At 44.5% G+C, this 25,497-nt stretch overlaps 1 protein-coding gene and 1 long non-coding RNA gene across 2 annotated transcripts in view; one reads left to right on the plus strand and one right to left on the minus strand.

Annotated features, from left to right (window-relative positions):
• The window catches only part of CWC27 (CWC27 spliceosome associated cyclophilin), a 217,651-nt gene that overhangs the window by 164,979 nt on the left and 27,175 nt on the right, over positions 1–25,497 (plus strand). The window contains exons 12-13 of the mRNA XM_068249756.1: positions 112–221; positions 1,335–1,441. Of these exons, the coding sequence (XP_068105857.1) occupies positions 112–221; positions 1,335–1,441 (217 nt within the window). The remainder of the gene's footprint in view (positions 1–111; positions 222–1,334; positions 1,442–25,497) is intronic.
• The window catches only part of LOC137528480 (uncharacterized), a 137,401-nt gene that overhangs the window by 50,036 nt on the left and 61,868 nt on the right, over positions 1–25,497 (minus strand). The window lies entirely within an intron of this gene.

Consider the following 25,497-nt stretch of genomic DNA (forward strand, 5'->3'; position numbering starts at 1 on the left):
AGGCAAGGATAAACCCACACCTTCTTTTGGAGGGACTTGTGTGCATATTGTGCTGCATGAAACTGAACGTGAATGTAAAAGAGCTGACATTTTCTGTATGTTTTATTTTAGCTGAGAAAAAAGTAGCTAACAGTGCCGTGGAAGAATACCTGAAGGAGAAGGAGAAGTATGAAGACTGCAAGAAGAAGAATACCATGAAAGGCTCTTCCAGAGAACAGCAGGTGATTTTATGATGCTATTTATTGAGAAAGTATAAATATCTTTTGCTAGACGTGTTTTTATAGATACTGAGACATTGTGCCCATCAGAGCTAGAAGACAACATCTGGAGGAGAGAGAATCCAATGGTGGAAAGTTACAACAGGTCATCGAGAATTGCCCTCACCAAATGGACACATTCCGCACATTCCGCTTAAAGGGATACTTAAGTGAAAATAAAAAAATGATTTTTACTTACCTGGGGCTTCCCTCAGCCCCCTGCAGCTGTCCGGTGCCCTCGCAGCCTCGCTCCGATCCTTCTGTCCCCGCCGGCGGCTACTTCCGGGTTCGGCGACAGCCGCTGACAGGCTGGGAACGCGAGTGATTCTTCGCATTCCCAGCCACAATATATCGTCCCCTATGCTGCTATTGCCATCTTGCCGCAATAGCAGCATAGGGGGCGATATATTGTGGCTGGGAACGCGAAGAATCACTCGCGTTCCCAGCCTGTCGGCGGCTGTCGGCGAACCCGGAAGTAGCCGCCGGCGGGGACAGAAGGATCGGAGCGAGGCTGCAAGGGCACCGGACAGCTGCACGGGGCTGAGGGAAGCCCTAGGTGAGTAAAAATCATTTTTTTATTTTCACTTAAGTATCCCTTTAAAGAGGAACTGTAGCTAAAATAGCATAATGAGTGAAATTGCTCAATGATAAGAAATTCCAACTATAAAACACTTTCCTAGCAGAAAATGGCTTCCGAGAGCAAGAAAGAGATAAAAAGGGGAATTTCCTATCAGTGAGGGTCACACTGTAGTCACTTCCTGTCTGAGTCAGGACTGAGTCAGCCACTTACATACCTGATATTTAACTCTTTCTCGCCTTGCAGCGCTGGATCCCGGTTCAAGTCCCAGCCATGGCACTACCTGCATGGAGTGTGTATGTTCTCCCTGTGTCTGTGTGGGTTTCCTCCAGGCACTCTGGTTCCTCCCACATCCTAAAGACCTACAGATACGTTTATTGGCCTTCCCTAAATTGTTCCTACGATACATACACTACACGATACACACATAGACATATGACTATGGTAGGGATTAGATTGTGAACTTATATTAACAGTTTGGAATATTTTTTACGCTTTAGACACTGGCCCTTCTGGATCGGTTTAAATCGAAGCTCACTGATGCCATTTCTGAAGCTCCTGAAGAAGAGGTGACACCTGACACAGAAGAGGACGACGACAAAGGATGGTGAGTGCTACCATAGTGTTACCTAGTGTAACCTATACACAGTGCCTAGGAAGAACTAGAAATATATTTTTTCTAACCACCGTATAATATTTTACATTAAACCTTCACAGTGCAAGACCTCTGCTTTATCAACTTACGGGCGAAAATATCCCTAGAAACAGCAGTGAATGTCCTGCCTGGGTGTGGGGAATAGGGGAGGCTTTGCTGGCCCTCTCGTCCATAGACCTCCTTCCCATATCATGCACCATGCATGCTGGTATAGCTCAGGGTGTGGAGCCCCACGCAGTATGGTCTTTGAATTCTGGCTATACCAGCCTGTATGGGTGGCTAGGGGTTAAAGAGGCTTGGGAGGAAAGGGTACCGTATTATTTTTTCTTATTTTTCTAATGCAAATAATAAGTATATTTGTCAGAAATCCTTACATCGATCACCCGGCAGAAGAGTTGCACCCTGCCCCGTAAGTTTCCTGTTGGTCATTACACTGTCGGTGTGTAAAGCCCAACAGGAAATCCCAGCAGGAAATTCTCTGCTGTTTCTAGGGTAATATGTAGATTTTCAGTACCAATGGGTAAGGTTGTCTGTCATCTAACTGAATTTAAAAATCATTTTTTCTACCTTATCTTTAAAAATCTAATTTCTCATAAACTACTTCTTGAAAAAAAAAATTCCTCTTGTTCCCATTGTTCTCCTTACCATACTGCACCTAGTAAATCTGGTGGTTATAGAATGTATGGGTATACAAAATTACTGCTGCGCTCTCCAGACCTGTGGAGTCTCCTAGTGAATATACTAGCTTTGTCCTCCAACCTGCAATGAAAAGCTTCACATAGGGTAGTAACGTTCTACATATAAAACAAGTCTCTTCCCTTTAACACTCAGGGCCCACCAAGTGAAACTTCCCCTTCCGTGCTCAGTGCTCAATAAGTGCCACTCCCACAGCGATATATATGCCAAACCGCTCACCAGATGTTGCCCACCTCAGATTGCAGGTGGAAACTTCGCTTTGGCCCAATGCCAGTCAATGCCTCAACACCTTGTCACTGAAAATCTTCTTTTAATCCAATAAAAGCATCTTGCCGTGGGCCGCAGGAAGTCCCGCCCTCAGTCAGCTGTCAGTCATTCACTCCCTAAGCAGCACAGCTTTCTCCCAGTCCCAGGCAGGCATCGAGCACTGAGTGATATCACTGAACACGGAAGGGGAAGTTTCACTTGGTGGGCCCTGAGTGTTAAAGTGAAGAAATGTATTTTATATGTAGAACGTTACTACCCTATGTGAAGCTTTTCATTGTAGGTTGGAGGACAAAGCTAGTATATTCACTAGGAGACGGCACAGGTCTGGAGAGCGCAGCAGTAATTTTGTATACTAATTATTCCGAACTGGACTTTCTGTAGCGACCCCAGGCACTAGTGAACTCATTACATTTGGTGAACTCATTACATGATATTTTGAACTGTGGCGCAGTGTTTATTAATTTATATAGAATGTATGGGGGCTTCGCTTTTAACCGCTAAAGTCAGCGCCAATGATTTCAATGCAATTCGCCCCAAAATCTGTTTGCAAATTCTCGAAAATGTGAAAGGCAAATTTTAAAGTAAAATGTGTGACAATTGTGCAAAAAAAAAAAAAATGTGCCTGCTCATTCCTAGTGATCACATAGATGACATTACTTTGAGCCAAAGACAAGTACTGTAGTTGACTTGAGAGACTTTTTTTTTAATTTTTTAACTGTGTGCTGTGCAAGAATGTAATCTGTTTTAATTTGATTCCATGAAGTCCCAATCCTCAGATAACTTCACTTTCAACCTGTCCCGCCCCTTCTGTATAAATATTTTTTTATCGCAGAGAAGCTTAAAGGGACTAGAGCTGTAAAATTAAAAAGTTTTTATACATACCTGGGGCTTCCTCCAACCTCATCCGCTGTGATCCCTCCCACGCTGCCGTCCTCCACTGCCCACACCTTCGGGAACTGGGTCCCATCACTGATATCAGTCGCGGCCAGCTACGCAGGAGAAGTGTGCTCTTTGTGTATCTCTCCAGCAGCTGCTGAAGAGATACGTAGAGGGCACATTTCTCTTACGCCAGACTGGCTTCGACTGACGGAAGTGCGTTGTTCCCAAAACTGCTAACAGAGGAGGACGGTGACGTGGGAGTGATAGGCGTGGATGGGGCTGGAGGAAGCCCCAGGTATGTATGAAATCCAGGTCTGTGGAGTCGGTACAAAAATCCTCCGACTCCAACTCCTCAGTTTAGGATTCCACCGACTCCTCGACTCCGACTCCTCAGTCTCCAATAAGAGATTCCTGTGCACACATCATATATACTGTACAGTCACAATCAGATGTGTATATCTGACTTTAAAAATATGGGGACTGCTTTATTGAAGCAGCACAAGTAACTTATTTTGATTGGTTTATTTCATTTTTGTGGACTAAGCACAGCTATGCCTGTATATATAAATTATTTATGATGACTATTATCTGAGAAATAGAACATTTTATCAAATTTTCTATTTTAATTGCAGCTTAAATTCATTAGGAGTCGGTGCATTTTTTCCCCGACTCTGACTCCGACTCCAGGCACCCAAAATTGCTCCGACTCCACGACTCCCAACTCCACGACTCCGACTCCACAGCCCTGATAAAAAAATTTAATTTTACAGCTCTAGTACACTTTAAAGAAGAAATTAAAAAGCAAAATGGCAGCATCCATGACACAGAGAGACATTGTTCTGCTGCCCTGGCCAGCAAGGTTATATGGCAATATGTATTAGTAAAATAATGTTTATTAGGTATATATAACATTTCAGACTTGAGATCAAGTGAAAGAAACTTTAGGCGAGGTATACTTTAAGTATGCTTAAAGGACAACAATCAATAAACATACATAGACATATGACTTTGGCAGGGTTTAGATTGGGAGCCCCTTTAAGAGACAGTTAGGTGTACAGTGCTGCGGAAGATGTCAGCGCTATATAAATACTAAGTAATAATAATTGCCCTATAACCTTCATCCGCCTTCATCTTGTATGCAGCGCTTTCACGGTGCAAAAAGCCATTGACCTTAAATGGCTACTCTTTCTAGCAGCTGGATGTTCAGATCCCCCATGCTTACTTTGCTATGGTACAGTGCCTCTTATTAGATATAAAAACATATAAAAGTAAGTATGCCTAGTTTTTCAGCATTTCTTTTCGCTGTTGACTGCAGAGGAATGTGTTGGAACTTATGTTATGTTGTGCTCAGCCTCCGGGGGAACCGTTTTCCAGGACACATTTCAGCACACTGTATTGGTGCAAATTAAAGGTAAACTAAAGTATGCAGAAATCAGACCTTTTGGATTCCTGGCCTTTTGGAAGCTATTGAGATTTGTGCTTAGACATCGCCGGGGAGACTAAACTACATAACAAGTTATTGGTGCACTTGGTTATTACCCTGAATGCCATTCTACCATTTATGAAGTGTATATTCTGTATTTCAATAGCATTTCCTGTGATTGTCAGCCTGGAGGTAGCATTACACATTGTAAAAGCCAAGAGTCTAAAGTGACCTTTTCAGTTTTTGGCAGTAAAATATGAATTACAAAAATGTCAAAAGGTCTTTGCAAAAACCAGACAAAAGCTGAGGTAGCTTGGTAAAGTTTAATGATATTACTGCGTAACATTGTGTTCTACAGTAAATTGAAGGTCTAGTATGTGCCATAGCAGCCTAGCAGTGCACTTATGTAGAGGGGGCTGGTTAATCAAGGGATGGTGACCCATTCATTAATAATGGCCAGTGTACAGCAATGCTACATGATGAGTCTATAATAATGGTGAGATACAATCACTAGTTCATCCCTGAATAATTATTTTGGTAACTGTAAACCAGACCATGTGGTGTTCGTTTTAAACCTTATATCTTGCATGCGTCTTAAGAGAATCGCCCCACAAAAGAAATGCAGCAATCACCACACACATGAAATGCGGCAATCACCCCCAAAATGAAGTGCAGCAGTCACCCCACATATGAAATGCGGCAATTAAAAAAAAATACACAGTAGGCAGCGCACCACTGTAAGCGGCTTCCATTTCAGGACTGTATACTGGTGGCAGTCTCTGCCTGGGGCTTGTCATCAGCGCCGCCCCCTGCATGTCACCACCCTGAATCACATGATTCAGGCTGCGTCATGCAAGATCCAGCCCTGACTCCATCTTAGTAGGCCCTCTCTTTGATGTTTGTATAAGAGCACTCATAGTTCACATTCAGTGTAGTTCTAGGCACAAAAAGTCCTAAACTAGGTCATATAACTTATAAAAGCTCGAGGCATAAGTACCCAAAATCCACTTGCATTCAAACTGTAGCTATTGTTGTTTAAATGCAGGTTAAAGTCTCTTGTACACACGCTAGGCTGCCCTCAGATGAGGCAGCCAGCCAGGAATGCCTCTGCAGAGAATCCAGCATGTGTATAGAAGCCCCACCTTGGTGCCTTGGGCAGCATTCAGCCTGGCGGACTGTCTCAGCCAAGCGCTGGCCAAGGGCATTGTTCTCCCACTCACTGCACCCGCTTGGTGTCGCTCCATCATAAGCCACTCCCACAGCCCTCCTCCTCCTCCTTAGCAACATGACATCATAGCCTGGTAGGACGGGTCACATCCCAATATACAGCAGTCCATAGCTATAAGAAGCATTACTGGAACTAGGATAATTAAAAGGACCCTGAGCAGTAGCTAGAATAAAAGATTTCACTTACCTTGGGCCTCCTCCAGCCCACGGTAGGCCGCGAGGTTCCCCGGCATCCTCCTGGCTCCTGTCTGTGTCCCTCCGGTGGGTCCCGTTACTGGCGACAACCGGCCAACTCTTCCTGGATCTTCACACTCGTCGTCATCACGCCGACCAGTGTGACGGGTCTGCGCATGCGCAGTTTAGAGTTAGAAAACCGCGCATGCGCAAACTTGTCACGCTGGCCTCCGTGATGACGCGTAGCGTCCAGGGTGATGAAGACGAGCGTGAAGATCCAGGAAGAGTTACCCGACACCCAGCTCGGGTGTCGCCAGTAACGGTAGCCGCCAGAGGGACATGGTCACGCTTTTTCACAATGCACTGCTATGGGAAAAACAGACACTAACGCGTACTAACGCATATCAACGCATTAAGTGTAAAAGGGCCCTTATCCTTTAAATAATATTCTGTGAAACATGATGCAGAAGACACTTCTGCATCGAGGCTGTAAAGGATGCTTAGCTTTACAATTTTGTTTTTGTAAACTACGTAAACGTAACTTGCTGAACCATAGCAGCGATGCTAAAATTCAAATCCCTTTCTGGCAGCTCATTCACGCAAATTAGAAAAGTAGACAAAAATTCAAGTCTAAAAGAGCTGAAAATAGAAGGAAGATTCTTGAACTGTTGCGAGAGGCCAACAAAACATTCTTTTTGTCTTGGCAAGATTTTGAGCTGTTAGTAAACTATTGGCAAATCCAGCACCCACTATGCACCTTGGAACATATGTCCATTTTGGTTTTATTTTGCTGGTTATGCTGTACACAGATACTATATATATATATATATATAGTTTTTGTCTGTTTTTTTTGTTTGTTTTTTTTTGTTTTTTTTTGTTTTTTTTTAACTCCACTCTATAAAATGTAAAGCCCTGTACACATGCTTGATTAGAGTCTGCTGAGGTGGCCGATAATGGCCACCTTAGCCGATAATCAGGTGTGTGTACAGTAGCCACCGACCCACAATCGATTCCCCCCCACGGCCGATTCGTTTGTTCACGCCGCCCACCACATGACAACACACCTTTCTTTTGCTTGGGTTTTAAAGTTTGCATAATAGTTTGAAAGGTTTCATAAGTTTTAATGATACTAATTAAAATATTGGAGAAAAAGAGAGAGCAGAAAAAAAGAAGACTTAAAGTGGATCCGAGATGAACTTTTACTCATTGCATAATTGTGTTCCTTTCATATAGTTTATAGGGCATTCCTCAAGCCAAATACTTTTTTGTTTTTATTTTAATACTCTAATTCCCTATAAACTAAACAAGCCACGCCCACAGGTTTTCAGAGAGCCAAGGCACTTTCAGACAGTAGCAAGGGCTCATGGGAGCTCAGTCTGGGCAGGAGGAGGGGGAGGTATTACTAGCCAGAGATTTCAGAGGCAGAGAGGAGGAGGGGGGGATTAGGTTTTTTTGCTCAAGATGCAGATAAGCCTGCCTCTGTGTAATGTTTACAAACAACATGGCTGCTGTCATTGTATCACAGGAAGAAATAATCATATTCTATTGAAGCTGTTTGCAGATAGATTTGCTGTGTAAACTATCTAAACTTTAGGTAAGATATATAGACAAGTTACTTGTTATAGTTAGTTTTTCATCTCGGATCCGCTTTAAGAAAAGAACAAAAGAAAGTAAAACCACTTGTCCTAACATCCACATCTGAATCCCTTAGAAGGTTACTGTAGCCTTAAAGTGGATCCGAGATAAACTTTTACTCATTATTATTATTATTTATTGTATTTATAAACCGCCAACATATTACGCACTGCTGGACATTAGTTTAGGTTACAGACAATTTGAGTTCCCTCAGATACATAGCACGGGCGCACGGCAATGGAGGTGCATGATCAGGTAGGACACAAAAGGAGGAGGACTCATTGCATAATTGTAGAGAAAAAGAGACCCCGAGAGCCCAATATAGTGTAGAATGTACTGGAATGTGTAATGATGAAATCGTATAAACGTGTTTATACTCACAAACACAGGTTACCTCCAAGGCAACCACTGTATAGGCATGTGAGTTTAACCTGTCCCCACTCAGTATTAAGAAGTCACTCTCTGTAGATAGGAAAAAAAGGGGGGATCCCCCTCCACCAAGGGTGGATGCAACACGGCAAGAAGAACAGAGGCGCCAGAAGGGTAAAACAATCCTAAAAAGGTTAAAAATTGCTTAGAAGGCAGTGGTTGACTTACCTCCTATAAGCAGACACTAGAAACTGTGTCAATTACAGGCAATAAAAATGGAGGAGCATACAACAGTACTGTGTTCAGTAAATGCCAGGCGCCTCTGTCAATTTCTGTACGCTCCTTGCGCACAGCAACTTTACCAGAGTTTATTGCATCAGGCCTCAAGTTAGTAATCAATGTCTTTCTTTGCCACATTTTCTTACACACATAATAATTTGTAAGAGTTTTCTCCCAGGAGATTACTTTTGATCTTATCTAAAAAAAAATAACTTTTCAGCACTTAGCAGTATTTTATTGATAAGGTTTGAAAATATCTCTTTAAGTTAATATGCAATGGTCCATAGAGTGCTGACATACCAATCCAATCACTTATGATACAGTGGCCTATATTTCCTTCACATACGTGTTTTTGTTCCAGAGGGAGTCTATGGCATATCTTATCAGTCTGTCTAATAAGAAGTCAAACCCATCGGAGTATAAAAACAAAAAAACATCATGTCTGGTTATGTGATTAAAATGGATGCCTGAGGGCATTGCAAGGCATGGAGCCAAACAAGGAAATTTCAACTATGTACGGATGGACCCTTGAGGACACATCCTGTCCACAGCATAACACTTGCATTACTGGCACACACACAAAAAACGAACATTCGTTTCTTTCTAGGCCATAGCTTCTTCCCATTTTATCAAGAAAACTGCATTTTATCACAGATAAACATTTGAAAGTACCAATTGCTGATTGGCTATTCATCGACACTATCCATAAAAAGTGTACAATAATCTCAGGAAAATTATAGCATGACACTTTCTTCTGTTTAAGGACACTGAGTGAAGGTGATTAGTGTAAGCTTTTATTCCTTTTTGCATAATGTACGAAAAGATCTACGATTACCGTATTTTTCGGACTATAAGATGCTTCTGACAATGAGACGCACCCAGGTTTACAGGACAAATCCAGGAAAAATAATATACTCAGTCTGGTGAGTCCATGGTGCAGGGGCATCTTGTGGATGTTCTCCACCCAATTATTATGCTGCCCTTGTACCTCTTTTGTTCCCCTGTATCCTTCTCTGTTCCCCTTGTTTCCTCCTCCATGCCCCTCCGTGTCCTCCCGTGTCCTGTATTGCCAAGAACCTGAGTGAGGACGGGTTTTCCTCACCTGCTTTCCACTGCGGTTGCAAGTCTTGCAACCCACCCTTGTGAGTATTTTGAGTCTCACCATGACGTACTACACCATTAGGGGCTCCCGGTGACTCTTTTCTTTTTGTCTCCTCTGGAAGGTCAGCTGATTTCCTTTGGACTCCACACCCAGTGATGGTTACGCCATATTCCGATTGTGTCCTCACTGTAGAGAAACTGTCAATTGCATAGCTGAATGTTAACTCTTTCAGGCAGAAAAAAAGGAATACAGCATAGTTTTTTTTCTTGCTTGGCACCGTTCATACACAGGTCTATGTCTATATGTCACTTAAGGTTCCCTTTGAGGAGCTAGAGCCGAAAGGGTTAAACGAAACAAAAATAGCACGTTTTGCACTCCCAGCAGATAGCACTTTTTAATTGAGAATAAAGATGGTAGCCTCCATATCCCTCTCCTTGCAGGTTTTATATAAACTCCCTAAATCAATATTAAAGTGAACCTCCGGACTAAAAATCGACTCAGCAGCACTGAAAAGGCCTGGTGTTTCTTTAACAGTTTCACAGCATCAGAACTTTGTTTCTCTTATACAAGCCTCATTTTAAGCTGCACAGAAGAAAACTGCCCGGGCTTTTTTCCCCTGATGCTGTGCAAAGCATGATGCGATTTCTAATTTTGTTGTTCTCGTTCTGCTGTTTTGGTGCAATTTTTTTTTTTTTACATTTTGAATTTGACATTTGAAGCCTAGCGCAAGCAGCTGGGAGGGGTAATCAGGACACAGGACAGTTGGAACTGTGTCTCCTGCTCCTTGTCACCTCCTTTCAACCAAAAAGATGGCTGCCCCCATGACAAAGATGGCAGCCCCCATGAATCACAAACATTTGCCTGTTCTTTTAAAACAGGGTGGGTAAGAGATTATATTACCTATCTATTCTAATTAACATAACTAATGTAACTTAATGGCCGTATGTTTGTTTAGGCTGAAGTTCCCCTTTAAGTGTTCATTACCCTTTTTTGTAAATAGAATCTATGAAACCACATGTTAGAAGTGATAAGCAATAAATGCGGATAAATATTAGCTGTGTAAGAAATGCCTTGCATGCGGCTCAGAATAGCTGCAAAGTGAACGAAGGCCCCATGAGAGCGCTGATGGGTTTTACCTGATGCCGTTTTCAGCTCTTGCAACTGTTTTCCCAATTCTCTTTCCCAAAACGTCTGCAGATAATGACTTTTCCCCTTCTGTCGGCATCGAGCAGGCGACAGATAATTGTGCGGAGGGAAGCACTAGTAGAACATGTCTAGGTTTACACACAGGTAGTTGTTATGTCTTGTTGATTAAAACAACCTCTAATGTGAGTTCACTTGTCATCAAGATAGGAACAATTCTGGCAGAAATCAGAGCGCTTGGAGCACTTAACCCATCCGGGGGTTGCAGGAAGCTTCTGCAGAGAAGATTATCTTGGAAACATTATAACCAACAAACTATCTTGGTAAATAAAAATTGTCTTCACCGGGGACTCTTAACGTTGCCTTCAGCAGCGCTGCAAATGCCTTACTTCAACCACATTGGATAAAATGATTATTTATATTGACACGTGACAGAGATCATCATCGACATAAGGATTTTAAACATTGTGGTGGAACTTGGAAATGAGCATTGAAAATTCAGCATCTACAGCATCTCTGTAGATATTTAGCAATCAACAAGCCAACTTAATATAAAAAGCACTTACCTATTATACCGTCTACTGAATGTAACTGCCCCCTATTTCAGAGATATTTACTCCCTTTTGGAAAGCTACATATTGTTAGACAGCCAAGAATCTTGGCATTCATTTGCACTATGCCATGCATTTGCATTGGTGCAATGCACCAATTTTTAGTCAAGCTGTGTTGAATGAGGGTTGTCCTCTGTGCCTGGCTGCCAGCAGAACGAACCTGGCAACCCGAGTTTCCAGCACGAAGCCCAGCGATTGAAACAAGCGGGTGAGAGTCCTGCTGTGCAAAGTTCACTATCCAAGTGGACATAGAGTTAGAATAAAAAGATGTCTGAGCAAAGTGAGGAACCGAGCATGCATCCCAGCATGCAAAGCGAGCGGGCAAGGGGACGTCTGCATGTTTTCTAATATTGGCTTTCTTTGCATCCCATACCCACTTTTCACTTTAATGCTAGTGTATGAGGTATGGTTTTGCTCTCTTCTAAAATAAGTGTAGACTTGAATTATATTATAGACTACTTTCGTTTTCAGTTTCCTCTGAGAAGGATATAGCCATTAAGCAGAATAACAGGAGGCAGTTTGTCTTCCTTTAAGTGAATTCCAGTGTGTGAGGAAGTCCTAGATCCTGTAGCAAGGAAGGGAATTATGACAGTACTCTAGGAAAGCATCTGCTAGGAGGCAGGAACTGGAAGTGACATACAGCTGGTTTACTCACCAGAAGTCATTGTAGATGAGATTATCACCTTACCCTGTATGTATTTTAAGAAGAACTTCACCCATTCCCTTTCTGCCACATGGATGGGGTTCAGCACAGCATGCGTCCTATACATACCTGACACTTAACCATCATAAAAACTATGCAACTAAATACACAATTCCCTCACTATTATATACATACAGGCCTGTTTTCATTACGGGCCCCCTAGCTATACTCTTAAAGTGAAACCGAGGTGAAAATTAACTGAGGAGATAATAAATTGTACTTATTTAGAAATCCCTTGGTTTTATTTTCAATTTAAACATTTACAAAGTAGATTGAAAGGTTTATTGTCTCTGCTCAATGGCAGCCTATTAAGTGTCCCAGAGTTAAAATACTTGAACTGCTTTTTCTATCTCTCACCACTGTCACCGGTGCTCTCTTCTGGAAGGAAAGGCAATGTGCTGTCATTCTTTTATTGCTTACATTTGAAGCTCTCGGGGAGCCACATAAAGGAGCGCCGCATTCGCCCCATGGGCCTTAAGTTTCATATCTGTGTTGTATTGTAAGTTAATTATGAAAGATCCTATGCAATTTTAAAAGAAGAAGTTATTACTTAGCTGTGTGCACTAGGTGGAATCTTCTTACTGATTGATGATAAAAATGGAAAGTCAGGTGAAGTTACTTGACAGTAACATTTCAAGGGAAGAACATGGTGGCTGCCATATTTATTTCCATTTAAACAATACCAGTTCAGTATTGTCCCCAGAATTTTTTTTCCAGCCGGGTGGAATGGAAAAGTAGCCGGGTGGCATGAAAAAATAGCTGGCTGGGGTGAGATCAGAGAATAGAAGGCTGGCGCTTTTCTGCACAACTCTGCTTACAACAGAGGAGGCGGTGAGCCTGAGGAGAACACTGCAGTTGCCCGGCAGTCCAGCTGGTCTTCTTGACTTCAGTAGTATCTGAATCTCACACCTGAAACAAGCATGCAGCTAATCCAGTCACACTTCAGTCAGAAACATCTAATGTGCATGCGTGTTCAATGTTTATGGCTGAAAGTATTAGAGGAGGATGATCAGCAGGGCTGTCAGGCAACTGGCATTGTTAAAGGAAATAAATATGTCAGCCTCCATATCCCTCTCACTTCAGGTGTGTTTTAATTTTGAAAGCTTCCCCTTTAAATTGAACGTACAGAATGAGAAGGATGTTTAGAAGTCGGACGTATACTGGCAGGAGAGGGAGAAGCAGTGACTTGGCCTCCTCACATCCTAACCAGGTCTCTGTCTCCAATCTTCCAGGTAGCTGGATGGTCCCGGCAGCTGCACCTGTCTTTGCTGGATGTGCAGTCCAGTACACAGCTAGGCTGATACACATGGATGCTCACTCTGATGTATGGCAGGTGGTGTCGTTACCATTTGGCAACATCTCCATACAGCCACCATGTTTTTACAGTCAGCTGCAGCATTCAGGACAAATAGTGGGACTCATGCATGTGCATCAGAGCACTAGTTAAAGTGATTCGAGCACCATTTTAGCACCCAGAGCAACTCAATAGCACATTAAATATGCATGCCAACAATGTGGCTCATTAATAAGAATAAACTTCACTTTTACCTCTTCTTTTTACATTTAAAAGTTTAGCAGAGGCCTTTATTACCCTACTTCCTTGGCCTGCTGGACCACAGAAGTTTCAGGCAGATAAGGACTGATGTAATTATTTTATTGCACACATTAGCAGAGAGCAGACAGAAGCTTTCATCAGCGGGGGAGGGGGGACATGGCAGCTCCTATAGCTATTAGAAACCAGGGAAAAAAAGTGGCGCTTGGTTCTCCTTAAAAGCTACATGCAGCATCAGTCTTCCACTCACTGGTTGCACCGCATTTCAAACGCTTTTTGCCATAAATGCCACCATCCATTTGCATTATACAGCAACTTAATATATGTGATTTACCTGTACATGTGCAATGAGTGTGTGTCATCGCTCTTCCTTGATGCACCGATATGGGGGGGGGGGGGGGGAGGGGGCATAAAAATAGTGTACTTTGGAAAGCTGGCTGCATTGTGCTCATAAAAATAAATTTTACTTCTGACATTTATAATTTGTTGGAAGAGCTGTAATAAATGATGCAGCGTCAGCAAATAATCGTAAATTTGTTTTTTGGCTGAAGATGAACCATTCGGATGGATCGAGATGTGATGACTGCTGGTCAAAACAGTTTTTGCTGCATACTTTTAAAGCTCAGTCTTTGCTTTTATTACAGCTTTGTATTTGTTCCTTACATACCAACCGCACCTAAACTGCCCTCTTTTGCTTCTCTTGTATAGCAGACATTGGTGTGCCCACACTGGAGGGGGGGGGGGGGGGGGGGTCATAGTAGCCACACTTGTGATATGACCCCAGCAGATGGACCACCAGGCTTTTGGGGGTCACCATGGGGCAAGGTGGTATCATAGTTGGGGGCCTAGTAGAATTTTACATTTCTAGATCAATTTTCTGAATGAACACCCCACTCCTGAGACACTGCTGGGTAACTGCTGCAGTGACTTCCTTCTCTGCCCTCATCTTTCCTGCGGTAGCTGCGGGTAATGTGGCCGAGTCGGGCAAAAAAGGCACTGGAAATTGGGGTGCACCATGCCCTACCATAGGCCGTAATGTGAGTAATTTGGGCGCCGTCAAAGGACGGATCCCAAATTACGATAAAGTCGCCGTGATTAGTTTGCCAGCAGTAGCTGGCAGCCAAATTACATCTTACCTCCCGATTCAATGGCAGCCTGGAGAGGGAATAGTAATGCCAACGAGATTTTTACAGGAGTAGGGTGAGACGTCTTTTGGCTATATTTACCTGGCGCCCAAATTTCCCGGCACCTTAATTAACATGAATACAATGTGGCTCTCCTTTTTTTCTTTTCACTTGCCATTTTCTTTTTTCTTTTTTTTTTTGCACTTGGAAATCTTGGTGATTTATTTAATACACTAAAGTTAGTGTACACTTAGTTCCCAAGAGTGTCCCTTTAACCACTTGCCGACCGCGCGCTCATACCGCGCGTCGGCAAAGTGGCAGCTGCAGGACCAGCGACGCAGTTCTGCGTCGCCGGCTGCAGTCTAATTACTCAGGAAGCAGCCGCTCGCGCGAGCGTCTGCCTCCTGTCAATTCACGGCGGGGGGCTCCGTGAATAGCCTGCGGGCCGCCGATCGTGGCTCGCAGGCTAAATGTAAACACAAGCAGAAATAATCCGCTTTGTTTACATTTTTACAACGCTGCTAACAGTAGCAGTGTTGTACCAGATCAGCGATCCCCGGCCAATCAGCGGCCGGGGATCGCTGTCACATGACAGGCAGGAGCCTGTTAGAGGCTGCACAGGACAGATCGTTCCTGTGCAGCCTCGGATCTCCGGGGAAGGGAGGGAGGGGGGGAATTTCGCCGCAGAGGGGGGCTTTGAGGCCCCCCCCCCCCCCCCCCGCAACACCCAGGCAGGCAGAAGCGATCAGACCCCCCCCCCCCCCCAGCACATCATCCCCCTAGTGGGGAAAAAAGGGGGGCGATCTGGTCGCTCTGCCAGGTGTTTGATCTGTGCTGGGGGCTGCACAGCCCACCCAGCACGGATCAGCTAAAACAGCGCTGGTCCTTAAGGGGGGGGTAAAGGGTGAGTCCTCAAGTGGTTAAACCATCACTGCAGTAGTCATCTAATGTGCTGCTGATGGTGTTGTCTGCTTCTCTGTAGATGTGTTGTTTTTGGTGGTAATGAGAGACCAGAATTTGGCCTCATCAGTGAATAGAGTTCATTACTGCATGCTTTTCATGGTACAGCAGGTTATCCGTTCTCTGCATTAGTGTAACGTCACAACACAAGATCAAAGTGGTGCTTCAGCCAAACAGTAATTTTGCTAGGGTTGCCTTGTCACGGATGGTTGCAATCCGCTCTGAACCAGTGTCACCCTTTTTGAGGTTGTTTCCAGTATGAAAGTAACCCAGAGGTGGGTAGGTACATTTATATATTGGTGACATATGGTTTGATGCACTAACCACCAGTAATATTGCCGTGCTCAGCAATATTACTGTTACTACCACCAGCTGTGTACCCCGCTATACGCAATTAGCACGTCCCGCAGTATATGTACAACACGAGCATTGTTATTGGAATGCATGTTATGCTATTTTGCATAGTAGTGGCGTTGTGGTTAGCAGAGCTGGGACAAGGTCCTGCAGCACCCAAGGCTGAGACACCAAAGTGCGCCCCTCCATCCCTCCCACCCCAGCTGTCACACACTGATTGCTATTAGACTAAGAGGCACCCCAGGGCTCCCAACCCACCCCAACACCTTAATCTGTAGCTATCTGGCTTGCAGTCACTGCCAGGTATCCCCTTTTCTTTCTCTCTGCTTCAAACACAATAGGGGAATGATAGCAGAGTCAGTTGTGCGCCCCCTCCTACACTGCGCCCTGAGGCTGGAGCCTCTCTTGCCTCGGCCCAGCCCTGGTGGTTAGCTCTCTCGTCTTGCAGCGCTGGGTCCCTGGTTCGTATCTCAGCCAGGGTATAATCTACACAGAGTTTGTACGTTCTCCCTGTGTCTGCATAGATTTCCACCGTGCACTCCGGTTTCCTTCTGCATGCCAAGAACATACAGATAAGTTAATTGGCATCCCCCTAAATTGGCCTTAGAGTACAATACATACTCTACAAGCAATATATATACATAGACATATGACTGTGGTAGGGATTAGATAGTGATCCCCTCTGAGGGACAGTCAAGTGACAAGACCATATACTCTGCACAGCGCTGCAAAAGATGTCGGGGCTATATAAATATTAAATACTACTAATATTAAAATAGCATGCATTACCGTAGTAGCGCTCTGGTTAATTATAGCATCTTAATAACGCTGATCTACCACCGCTACCCTGCTGCACCTGATCAATTAAAATGGAATAATTTTAAATAAAGTAATTTTGATCGATTGGATCTAAATTACAATCAATGCGGTTTGTTGCATCATAGATAACCGGCAGTAAAATTCGATACATGTTTGGGCAGCTTTAGTTGATGCTGCACATCTGTTTGTGTGACATCGGCCTAGCTCTGCAGCACAATTGAAAGGAAACATAACTCCCAACTTTTGAGATAAGAAAGAGGGACACTTAAAGACACGCCCCTGTCAATATCTAACCACGCCCCACCACACCCTTGGTCATGCCTAACACAAAGAATTTAGAAGCCAACCATGTAGTTTTATGATTCAAAACACACTGGTTGCTTCTATCATCATTAGTTTACCTTCATTTTAACATTTAAAAATATTATTATTGAAGGATGGGAATAAAGTTTAAAGTAAACCAGAGATCTAACATCTAAACCATGATTAGCCCCGCTAACAGGTTTAGTCGCGTCAGTCTGGGTCTTCTGCACATGCTCAGGAGGTCCACGCATGCGCAGAAGACCCAGACTGGACCCGACTGAGCAATTTACCGGGGCTGATCGCGATTGAACGGCAGACCGTGGGATGACAGCGAGGGACTCACGTGTTTATGGGGATGGAGGAAGCCCTTGGTAAGTATCGATCCTTTCTATTTTATGATCTCTGGTACACTTTTAAATAAAAAAAAAAAAACCAAAAAAAACATTTTTTAGTAGGAGGGCTTTTCGGGTCTCTTTTATCCCCCTATACATTCCTGGTTATTTGGGTCACCCCGGGCTGCTTGGTTACTCTATTGTACTGGTCCAAGCCCTATCCCATACAGCCATATCAATCCCTGCCATGTACTGATGAGGGCCAAAACCCTGAAACAGGCTGTCTACATGTGGGGTTGGTGTGGCTGTGTAATATTTAAAGCTATAGGCTTGCTATACACCAGCAGTTCTGGATGCTTGCCTTGCTTACAGGGGTGAAAAGAGATAATTTGCATATTTAGTAATTGTGCATTGTGGGTAACCCCAAATGTTCACTTATAGCTGAATTATTGCAAGTTTCCTTCTGTTTTAAGAAGGCAAATTTCACCAAGCATTGCTTATTAGTAGGAGGGCTTTTCAGTCTCTTTTATCCCCCTATACATTCCTAGTGGTTCGGGTTACTCTGAGCTGCTTGGGTACATTTTTAGTAGAATAATACATGTATTTTCACATATCCTGTACACCAGTCCTGAAAGAGGGACACATGAAGAAGAAAGAGGGATTTGGTTTCCAAAGAGGGACTGTCCCTCCGGAAAAGAAACAGTTGTAAGCTATGAGGTATACCATTAATTTTTAGCAACTGCGCAGATGTGAAGTGCTACTGTATTCTTGGCACGCCTTGTTTTTACTATGGTTTCCTGGCAGGTGAATTTCCTGCACCCCCAGTAAACAAGTGGGAAAAGCATGTGACCTGCTGTTTCTTCCTCCTTCAGGAGGAAATGACAGGTCACATGATCCTCAGTCTGTTCCCCCCACCTTTGTTTCTGAACAACAGGTTCCTACTGATAATTACACATTGCGCATTGTATGAATTTAATGCAGGTATTTCTCTTTTTTTGTCATCTGCCACCGCTGACGTATTTTAAGCTTGATTGATTCTTTTTCACGTGAAACTCAAAACTCTTCTGTGCCTATAATGTACATTCCATACCATGCCTCTTCTCCAGCGATAAACAGATTGATTAAACAAACCTCTTTAAAAAATATCATACCTGACAAAAATGACCAACCACAGCATTTTTCTTGATTGCTACAGAGTCGGAGTCCTTTTCAATTACAGTTAATTCTAGACATATGTTTTGGTAGAAGGGGGAAAAAAAATTGTCAGACATTCCAGATAGACCTTTATGTATAAAACATATATTAGCTTGTCTAGGCTTGGAGGTATCTCGCATTGCAGAAAGCACTACATAATCCAATTCTAGGGCTTTCGTGTCTGCAGCCTGGAGTTTTCCTGATAACCTTAGTTATTTTTTGTATTAGTAAAGTGAGTTAACCGCATACCCACATACTCTCAGACTAAAACATGGAAAGGTTTTAATGAGATCTTAAAGTGTACCTGAGATGAAACCAAAGGAAAAATGTTTAAAGGGGAACTGAAGTAAGAGGTATAAGGAGGCTGCCATATTTATTTCCTTTTAATCAATACCAGTTGCCTGGCAGCCCTGCTGGTCTATTTCTCTGCAGTAGTATCTGAAAAACACCAGAAACTAGCATGCAGCTAGTCTTGTCAGATCTGACTTTAAAGTCTGAAACACCTGATCTGCTGCATGCTTGTTCAGGGGCTATGGCTAATCGTATTAGAGGCAGAGGATCAGCAGGGCTGCCAGGCAACTGGTATTGCTTAAAGGGAAATAAACATGGCAGCCTCCATATACCTCTCTCTTCTGTTCCCCATTAAGTACCTGGGCCAGCCCCCTCCAGCCTGATCGCTCCCTCGTCATCCTCAGTCGCCGTCTGGTTTGTCTGCAAGTCGTCCAGTTGGCGCACTTCAGCCACGCACGCTTCCCCCATCGTGCTCACATTGATGGGAGCGTTCTGTGCCTGCGAGAGTGCGGCAGGGGTGCGTGCGCTTGTGGCTAGCGCCTGCACAGTATGCCCCGGGGCGGAGGACTTTCTGGGGCAATCTGCAGAGGATCCAGGCGGCAACTGAGGATGACGAGGGAGTGATCAGGCCTGAGGGGGATGGAGGAAGCCCCGGGTATGTATACATTTTTTTTTTTTTTTGGCCCCATCTCAGCTTTACTTTAAATAGCCACGAATGTCTTATGCGTGTTTGATCCCCTACCTAATTCAAGATGCTCATTTGTATGATAATAGTTCTATTAGCAAAACTCTCAGCTTAATGCCTCAGTGGGCTTTATGCCCTTGAAGCAGACCTTTTAAAGGGCACCTGAAGTGAGAGGGATATGGAGGCTGCCATATTTATTTCCTTTTCAGCAATGCACATTGCCTGGCTGTTCTGCTGGTCCTCTGCCTTTAACCCTCCTGGCGGTATAAAAAAATCCGCCAGGAGGCAGTGCAGCAGTTTTTTTTTTTTTTATTATTATATCATGTAGTGAGCTCAGGGCTCGCTACATGATAGCCGCTGCTCAGCGGCATCCCCCCGCCCGCTTCGATCACCTTCGGCGATCTCCGATCAGGATCGGAGAACGGGATTTCCTGGAGGGCTTCCCCCGTCGCCATGGCGATGGGGCAGGATGACGTCGGGACGTCATTGGGAATCCCGAACCACCCCTCAGCGCTGCCTGGCACTGATTGGCCAGGCAGCGCACGGGGTCTGGGGGGCGCACGGCGCAACGGATAGCGGCGATCGAGCGCGGGGCGGCGGCGATCGGTGTGCTGACGCAGCTAGCAAAGTGCTAGCTGCGTTCAGCAAAAAAAAAAAAATTAAACAAATCGGCCCAGCAAGGCCGGAGAAAACCTCCTGCGCGGCTTACCCCGAACTACGTTCGGGGTTACCGCCAAGGAGGTTAAGGTCCGATTCACATTGGCCTAAAAAACAGGCGGTTTAGCGAGCCATAACAGAACAGATGACAACCGATGCAGTGTTAACCAATGGATCTGTTCATATTGATCCATCCAGTCCATTTACCAAGTTTGGGTCTGGCACAATTTTTCCGGATTGACTCTTGCGTTGCAATGACCGCGCACTAACAGAACGGAGGGTCCCGGATGAAAAACTGATGCCTTTAAAAGCTGATCTGTTCCACGAATTAATTTTCCATCCGGGCCAGTATGAACCGGGCCTCATACTTTTAGCCACAGATCCTAAACAATCATGCAGGTCAGATGTTTGACTGAAGCTTGACTTGTTTCATATGGGCGATTCATACAGTACTGAGGCATTAAAGATCAGCAGGACACCAGGTAACTGGTATTGTTTAAAGGGAAATAAATATGGCAGCCTCCATTTGCCTCTCACCTCAGGTGTCCCATAACGAGAATAGAAATATGAAACATTAGCAGGCAGTAGTTTTGTTTTTCCTTATATTGTTAACCACTTCAGGATTCTGCGTACGCATATATACGCCCCTGAATCCTGAAGTGGATTCCATGGAAACGGCCGCTCGCATCAGAGGCCGTTCCATGTCAGCTCACGGAGGGTGTCTCCATGAACACCCTGCGAGCCGATCGGCGGCTCGCAGGGTAAATGTAAACACACGGGGAAGATCTTCCCCGGTGTTTACATGTATACGGCGCTGCTGCGCAGCAGCGCCGTAAAGGAGATCGGCGATCCCCGGCCTCTGATTGGCCGGGGATCGCCGGCATCTGATAGGCTAAAGCCTATCCCATCAGGCGCAGGACGGAAATCCGTCCTGCGCCGCTCACAGGAGGAGGGAGAGGGAGAGAAGGGGAAGGAGGCCAGGAAGCGCTGCGGAGGGGGGCTTTGAAGAGCCCCCCCGCAAGCGCAAGCAACCGGCGGCGATCAGACCCCCCCAGCAGGACATCCCCCTAGTGGGGGAAAAAGGGGGGAAGTCTGATCGCCCTGGCTATTTCCTGATCTGTGCTGTGGGCTGGAGAGCCCATGCAGCACAGATCAGCACAAAATAGCGTAGTACAGAAGTGGTCAGGGGCGTAGCAATAGGGGTTGCAGAGGTTGCGACCGCATCGGGGCCCTTGGGCCACAGGGGCCCTGAAGGGCCCTCCCTCAACTGCAGCATTAGCTCTCTAGTGGTCCTGTGCTCATAATAATCACTTCTATAGATACATTGAATAGTGGTAATCATTAACAGACTGTTCCCCATCCCCTTTTTGCACCTCTGACACTGTAGTTGCCATTGGCAGATTTTGGTGCGCCGTATTAATTGTTATGTATAGAGTGCTTGGGGGGCCCCATGTAAAACTTACATCGGGGCCCACAGCTCCTTAGCTACGCCACTGGAAGTGGTTAATGGTAGCATTAATCAGACCACTCTAAACCTGTTGACAGGTGTGGTACTAACAGTTAGAGACAAGACAATATACTCTGTACAGTGCTGCATAATATGTCGGTGCTATATAAATACTTAAAGGGAACCTAAACTGAGAAGGATATGGACTTTCCTTTTAAAATAACACCAGTTGCCTGACTCTTCTGCTGATCCCGTGTCTCTAATACTTTCAGCCACAGCCCCTTAACAAGCATGCAGATCAGGTGCTCTGACTAAAGTCAGACTGGATTAGCTGCATGCTTGTTTCAGGTGTGTGCTTCAGCCACTACATCTTCAAAGAGATCTGCAGGAAAGCCAGGCAACTAGTATTGTTTAGAAGGAAACGTCCATATCCCTCTCAGTATAGGTTCCCTTTAACTAAAGTACACTAGTTGCTAATACAGAAGCTTTCATATGCAGCTACTCATCCTCAGTAAGCCAGCACCTATTCAGTAGGAGACCTTGGGCAAGAATCCCTGACACTGCTACTGCCTATAGAGCACACCCTAGTGACTGCAGTTCTGGCGCATTGAGTCAGTCAGGAGGAAAGCGCGATATAAATGTTAATTGTCTTGTCTTGTCTTAACAAGGGCCTAATAAAAACACTATTCACATAGCTAGAATAAAGCAAAAGTCTGCCAGGCTGACATTTCTCTTTAAATCGGGCCTGTCTGGTTCCCTGTGTCATTGGACGTTTGGGGAAGGACCTGAAAGCTGTAAGCATGTAATTGAATTAGGAAAATGCAGCTTAAAGTTTTATGTGCTTTCTGTGATTTGTAATAGGCAAAAAGCTTGTCTGAAAGAGAGATGCATTTATTGCAGACTGTTAATCCCGGAGCATATGGCTTTAGTTTTCACTCTTCTACCTAAAGTATACGGAAACTGTTGCCCAATAGGCTCTCTAGTTATTTTCCTTGGGGTAAGGGAAAAACACTGCGGTAGCACATTCAACACTGTAGTCTGTTCAGGCTTAAAATGTTTATTGTAATGTTTAATTTGTATATAAGGCAAAAATATGCACAGTTCTCAAATGTTACTATATTTTATATTAACTCCTTCTGTGCTAAACAGATTAGGTTATAGCCTACGTTAGTGTCTGTTAAATTCATCAATATGCCCAGACGGTTGGTATAGTACGATGAGTTTCTTCCTGTTTGCTTCAGGAGTGCATTTTATTGGGTAGTTAGGCACATGTGATCGGTGATGCACTTCCTGTGTAGACAGGGCTGAATTTAGCTCATCACCACTACAGTCATAATAATAAACTAAAAAAGAATTGCAACCTCCAATGGTTCATACACACCAGTGTTCTCCCCAGGCTCTTTTAGCTGGGTGCTCCACCCGGCTAGTTTTGGTGAGCACCCGGCTGTCATCGGCTCACCTCCTCCTATGCTATAAGCAGAGTTGCACACAGAAGCATCGGCCCTGCATTCTCTCATCTCGCCCCACCCGGCTACTTTTTCATGTCACCCGCCTGGAAAACATTTCAGGGGAGAACACTGCACACATACCAACAATCTTCCCATCTTTCTTCTAAACTTGTCTGTTACAAGATAAGTTGGGCGTGTGTACGGCTGGCAAACAACCAGATGACCAAGCGATAACAGGTTGTCTGCCAGATCCAACCGGTGAATCAACCTGTCCAACTATCAGGCAGGTTGGAATGTGTGTACAAGTCTTTTGAACAACTTTGTTATTTTTGAATGCAGACATGTTGTGCAGTTTGTCATTTAGATTGCATGCATAATATTTACGTGAGTTGGTCGTTGGTTGCTGTGTCTGTACATACTTGTCGTGTAAAACAACTTGTTGCTCGGTTGGGCATTATGATTTACTTGTGTATGATCCTTAAAGGGACCCTGAGCACAGCGCGTGGGTATGCATTTAAGCATACCACGAATACTTGGTTATACCCCCTCACTCACCCCGTGAAGTAAAGCTCTATGTCCACTGGTCTGGCCGGTGTAAATTACATTGGGGCCAGCGACTCTCAGTAAAGTCTTGCCGTGACCCTGGAAGTGGAAGTCAGATCATGCACACCACATGCTCCGGCTTCCATCACCCTCCACTAAGCCTATCTGTGCATGAACAGCACGTCATAGTGCTCAGTGCAGGAGAGGAGTTCCAGGGTCACTGCGCCACTTTGCTGAAAGTCGCAGGCCCTAATGCAATTTGCACCGGCCGGACTGTGGGACAGAGAGCTTTTTTTCGCGTGCGGTAATTAAGGGGTGTAACCAAATATTTGTAGGCATGCTTAAATGCATACCCACGCGTTGTGCTCGGGGTCCCTTTAAGTCCTGTGACTGGGGATGTTTCATCCTGCTGGGGGTGTATTGAAACTCCTGTGTGTATGTGTATTTGGAAGACACACCATTGTATTGAACACCAGTGTTGCCAACTCTTTCCTTTAATTACTGACACATGACTTATACAGGTCTTGTGGCTTGTTAGATGCAGTTTAGGCACTGGTAGTGTAGGTAGCCCCAGAACCTGCATAAAATAGATGTCAGTATTTACAGTGGGATTACACTCAAAATTAACCTCCCTTGCAGTTTTCCCGAACTACACTGGGGCTAGTCACCGGGAGCTCTATGCAGAGTATTGCATTCAAACGGGAGCTTTTACTCACCTTCCGGGGGGATCCAGACGTCGGTAGCCGTTCTCCTTCCTGTCCTCAGAGGCTCTGAATCACTCTGGTGAGATCGCCGTCATTGATCTCACCAAAGTGTTACAGTGCCACCCGGAGGACCGAGGTAAAATTGCAGAGCTGGTGCCCAGGGAGGTGAGTGAGAGATGGGGCTGCTACAAAGAATCTGGCAACATGATTTTTTTCCCCTGATTTTAGGGTCTGAAACCTTTTAAAAAGTTCCTAAAATACGAAAATAATCATACCGCCAGGGGGGTTACATTTTTGTTCTAATCCATTAAACACAGTCAAAATTAATATGAAACACTATAAGACGGATCTGATGTCTTTTGAATGCATATTTACACCTCACTAAAACTAACTGGTATAATTGCTGGCTGCAGGACAAACTCATCCTAAATTACATTTTTTTAAATTTATTATTTTTTCCCCTCTGTGAAGTGAGCAGAAAAATCACATGATCTCCCACAGTGCTCTGGGTGAGAGGGCTGCATGACATCACAGCCTAGGCTACTCGTCACTGGGGTGGTGGGGTAACATACCAATATACAGCCATACATAGATCAAAGAAGCATTTCTGATGCCAAAACCAGAATAATTAAGGTAAAAATGGGTGTGATGAATAATTTATACCTTTCTGTTATGTGTCGTTAAAGATCCTCTTTAAATTGCAAAGGCATTAGTGCAGCTCCGACGCATGTTTGTATAAAACTAGTAAGAACTACAGTAGTTAAATAACGGGCTCAACAAGAGCTTTGGGGCCGCTCTCCCCACCACACATAAGCGCAGCCATACTGAGCAAGTAAGCCTGTGCCTGCGCATAAAGTCAAAGCCACTGCTTTAATGCGCAGGCATGAGCGTCTTTGTGCCCAGACACGGCCATACTCACACATGTGCAGTATGACTGTGCTCATGCATGGCGGAGGAGAGTGATCGCGGTCTAAAGGGGGTCACTGGGAGCGACCATGGTCTTGAGGAGAATGTGGGAAGCCTCTGGCGGATTTCCTCTTCATAGGTACGAAAATAAATGATGTATGCACCAGCACCATATTATTAG

The sequence above is a fragment of the Hyperolius riggenbachi genome, chromosome 1, assembly GCF_040937935.1.
Source record: "Hyperolius riggenbachi isolate aHypRig1 chromosome 1, aHypRig1.pri, whole genome shotgun sequence".
NCBI lineage: Eukaryota > Metazoa > Chordata > Amphibia > Anura > Hyperoliidae > Hyperolius > Hyperolius riggenbachi.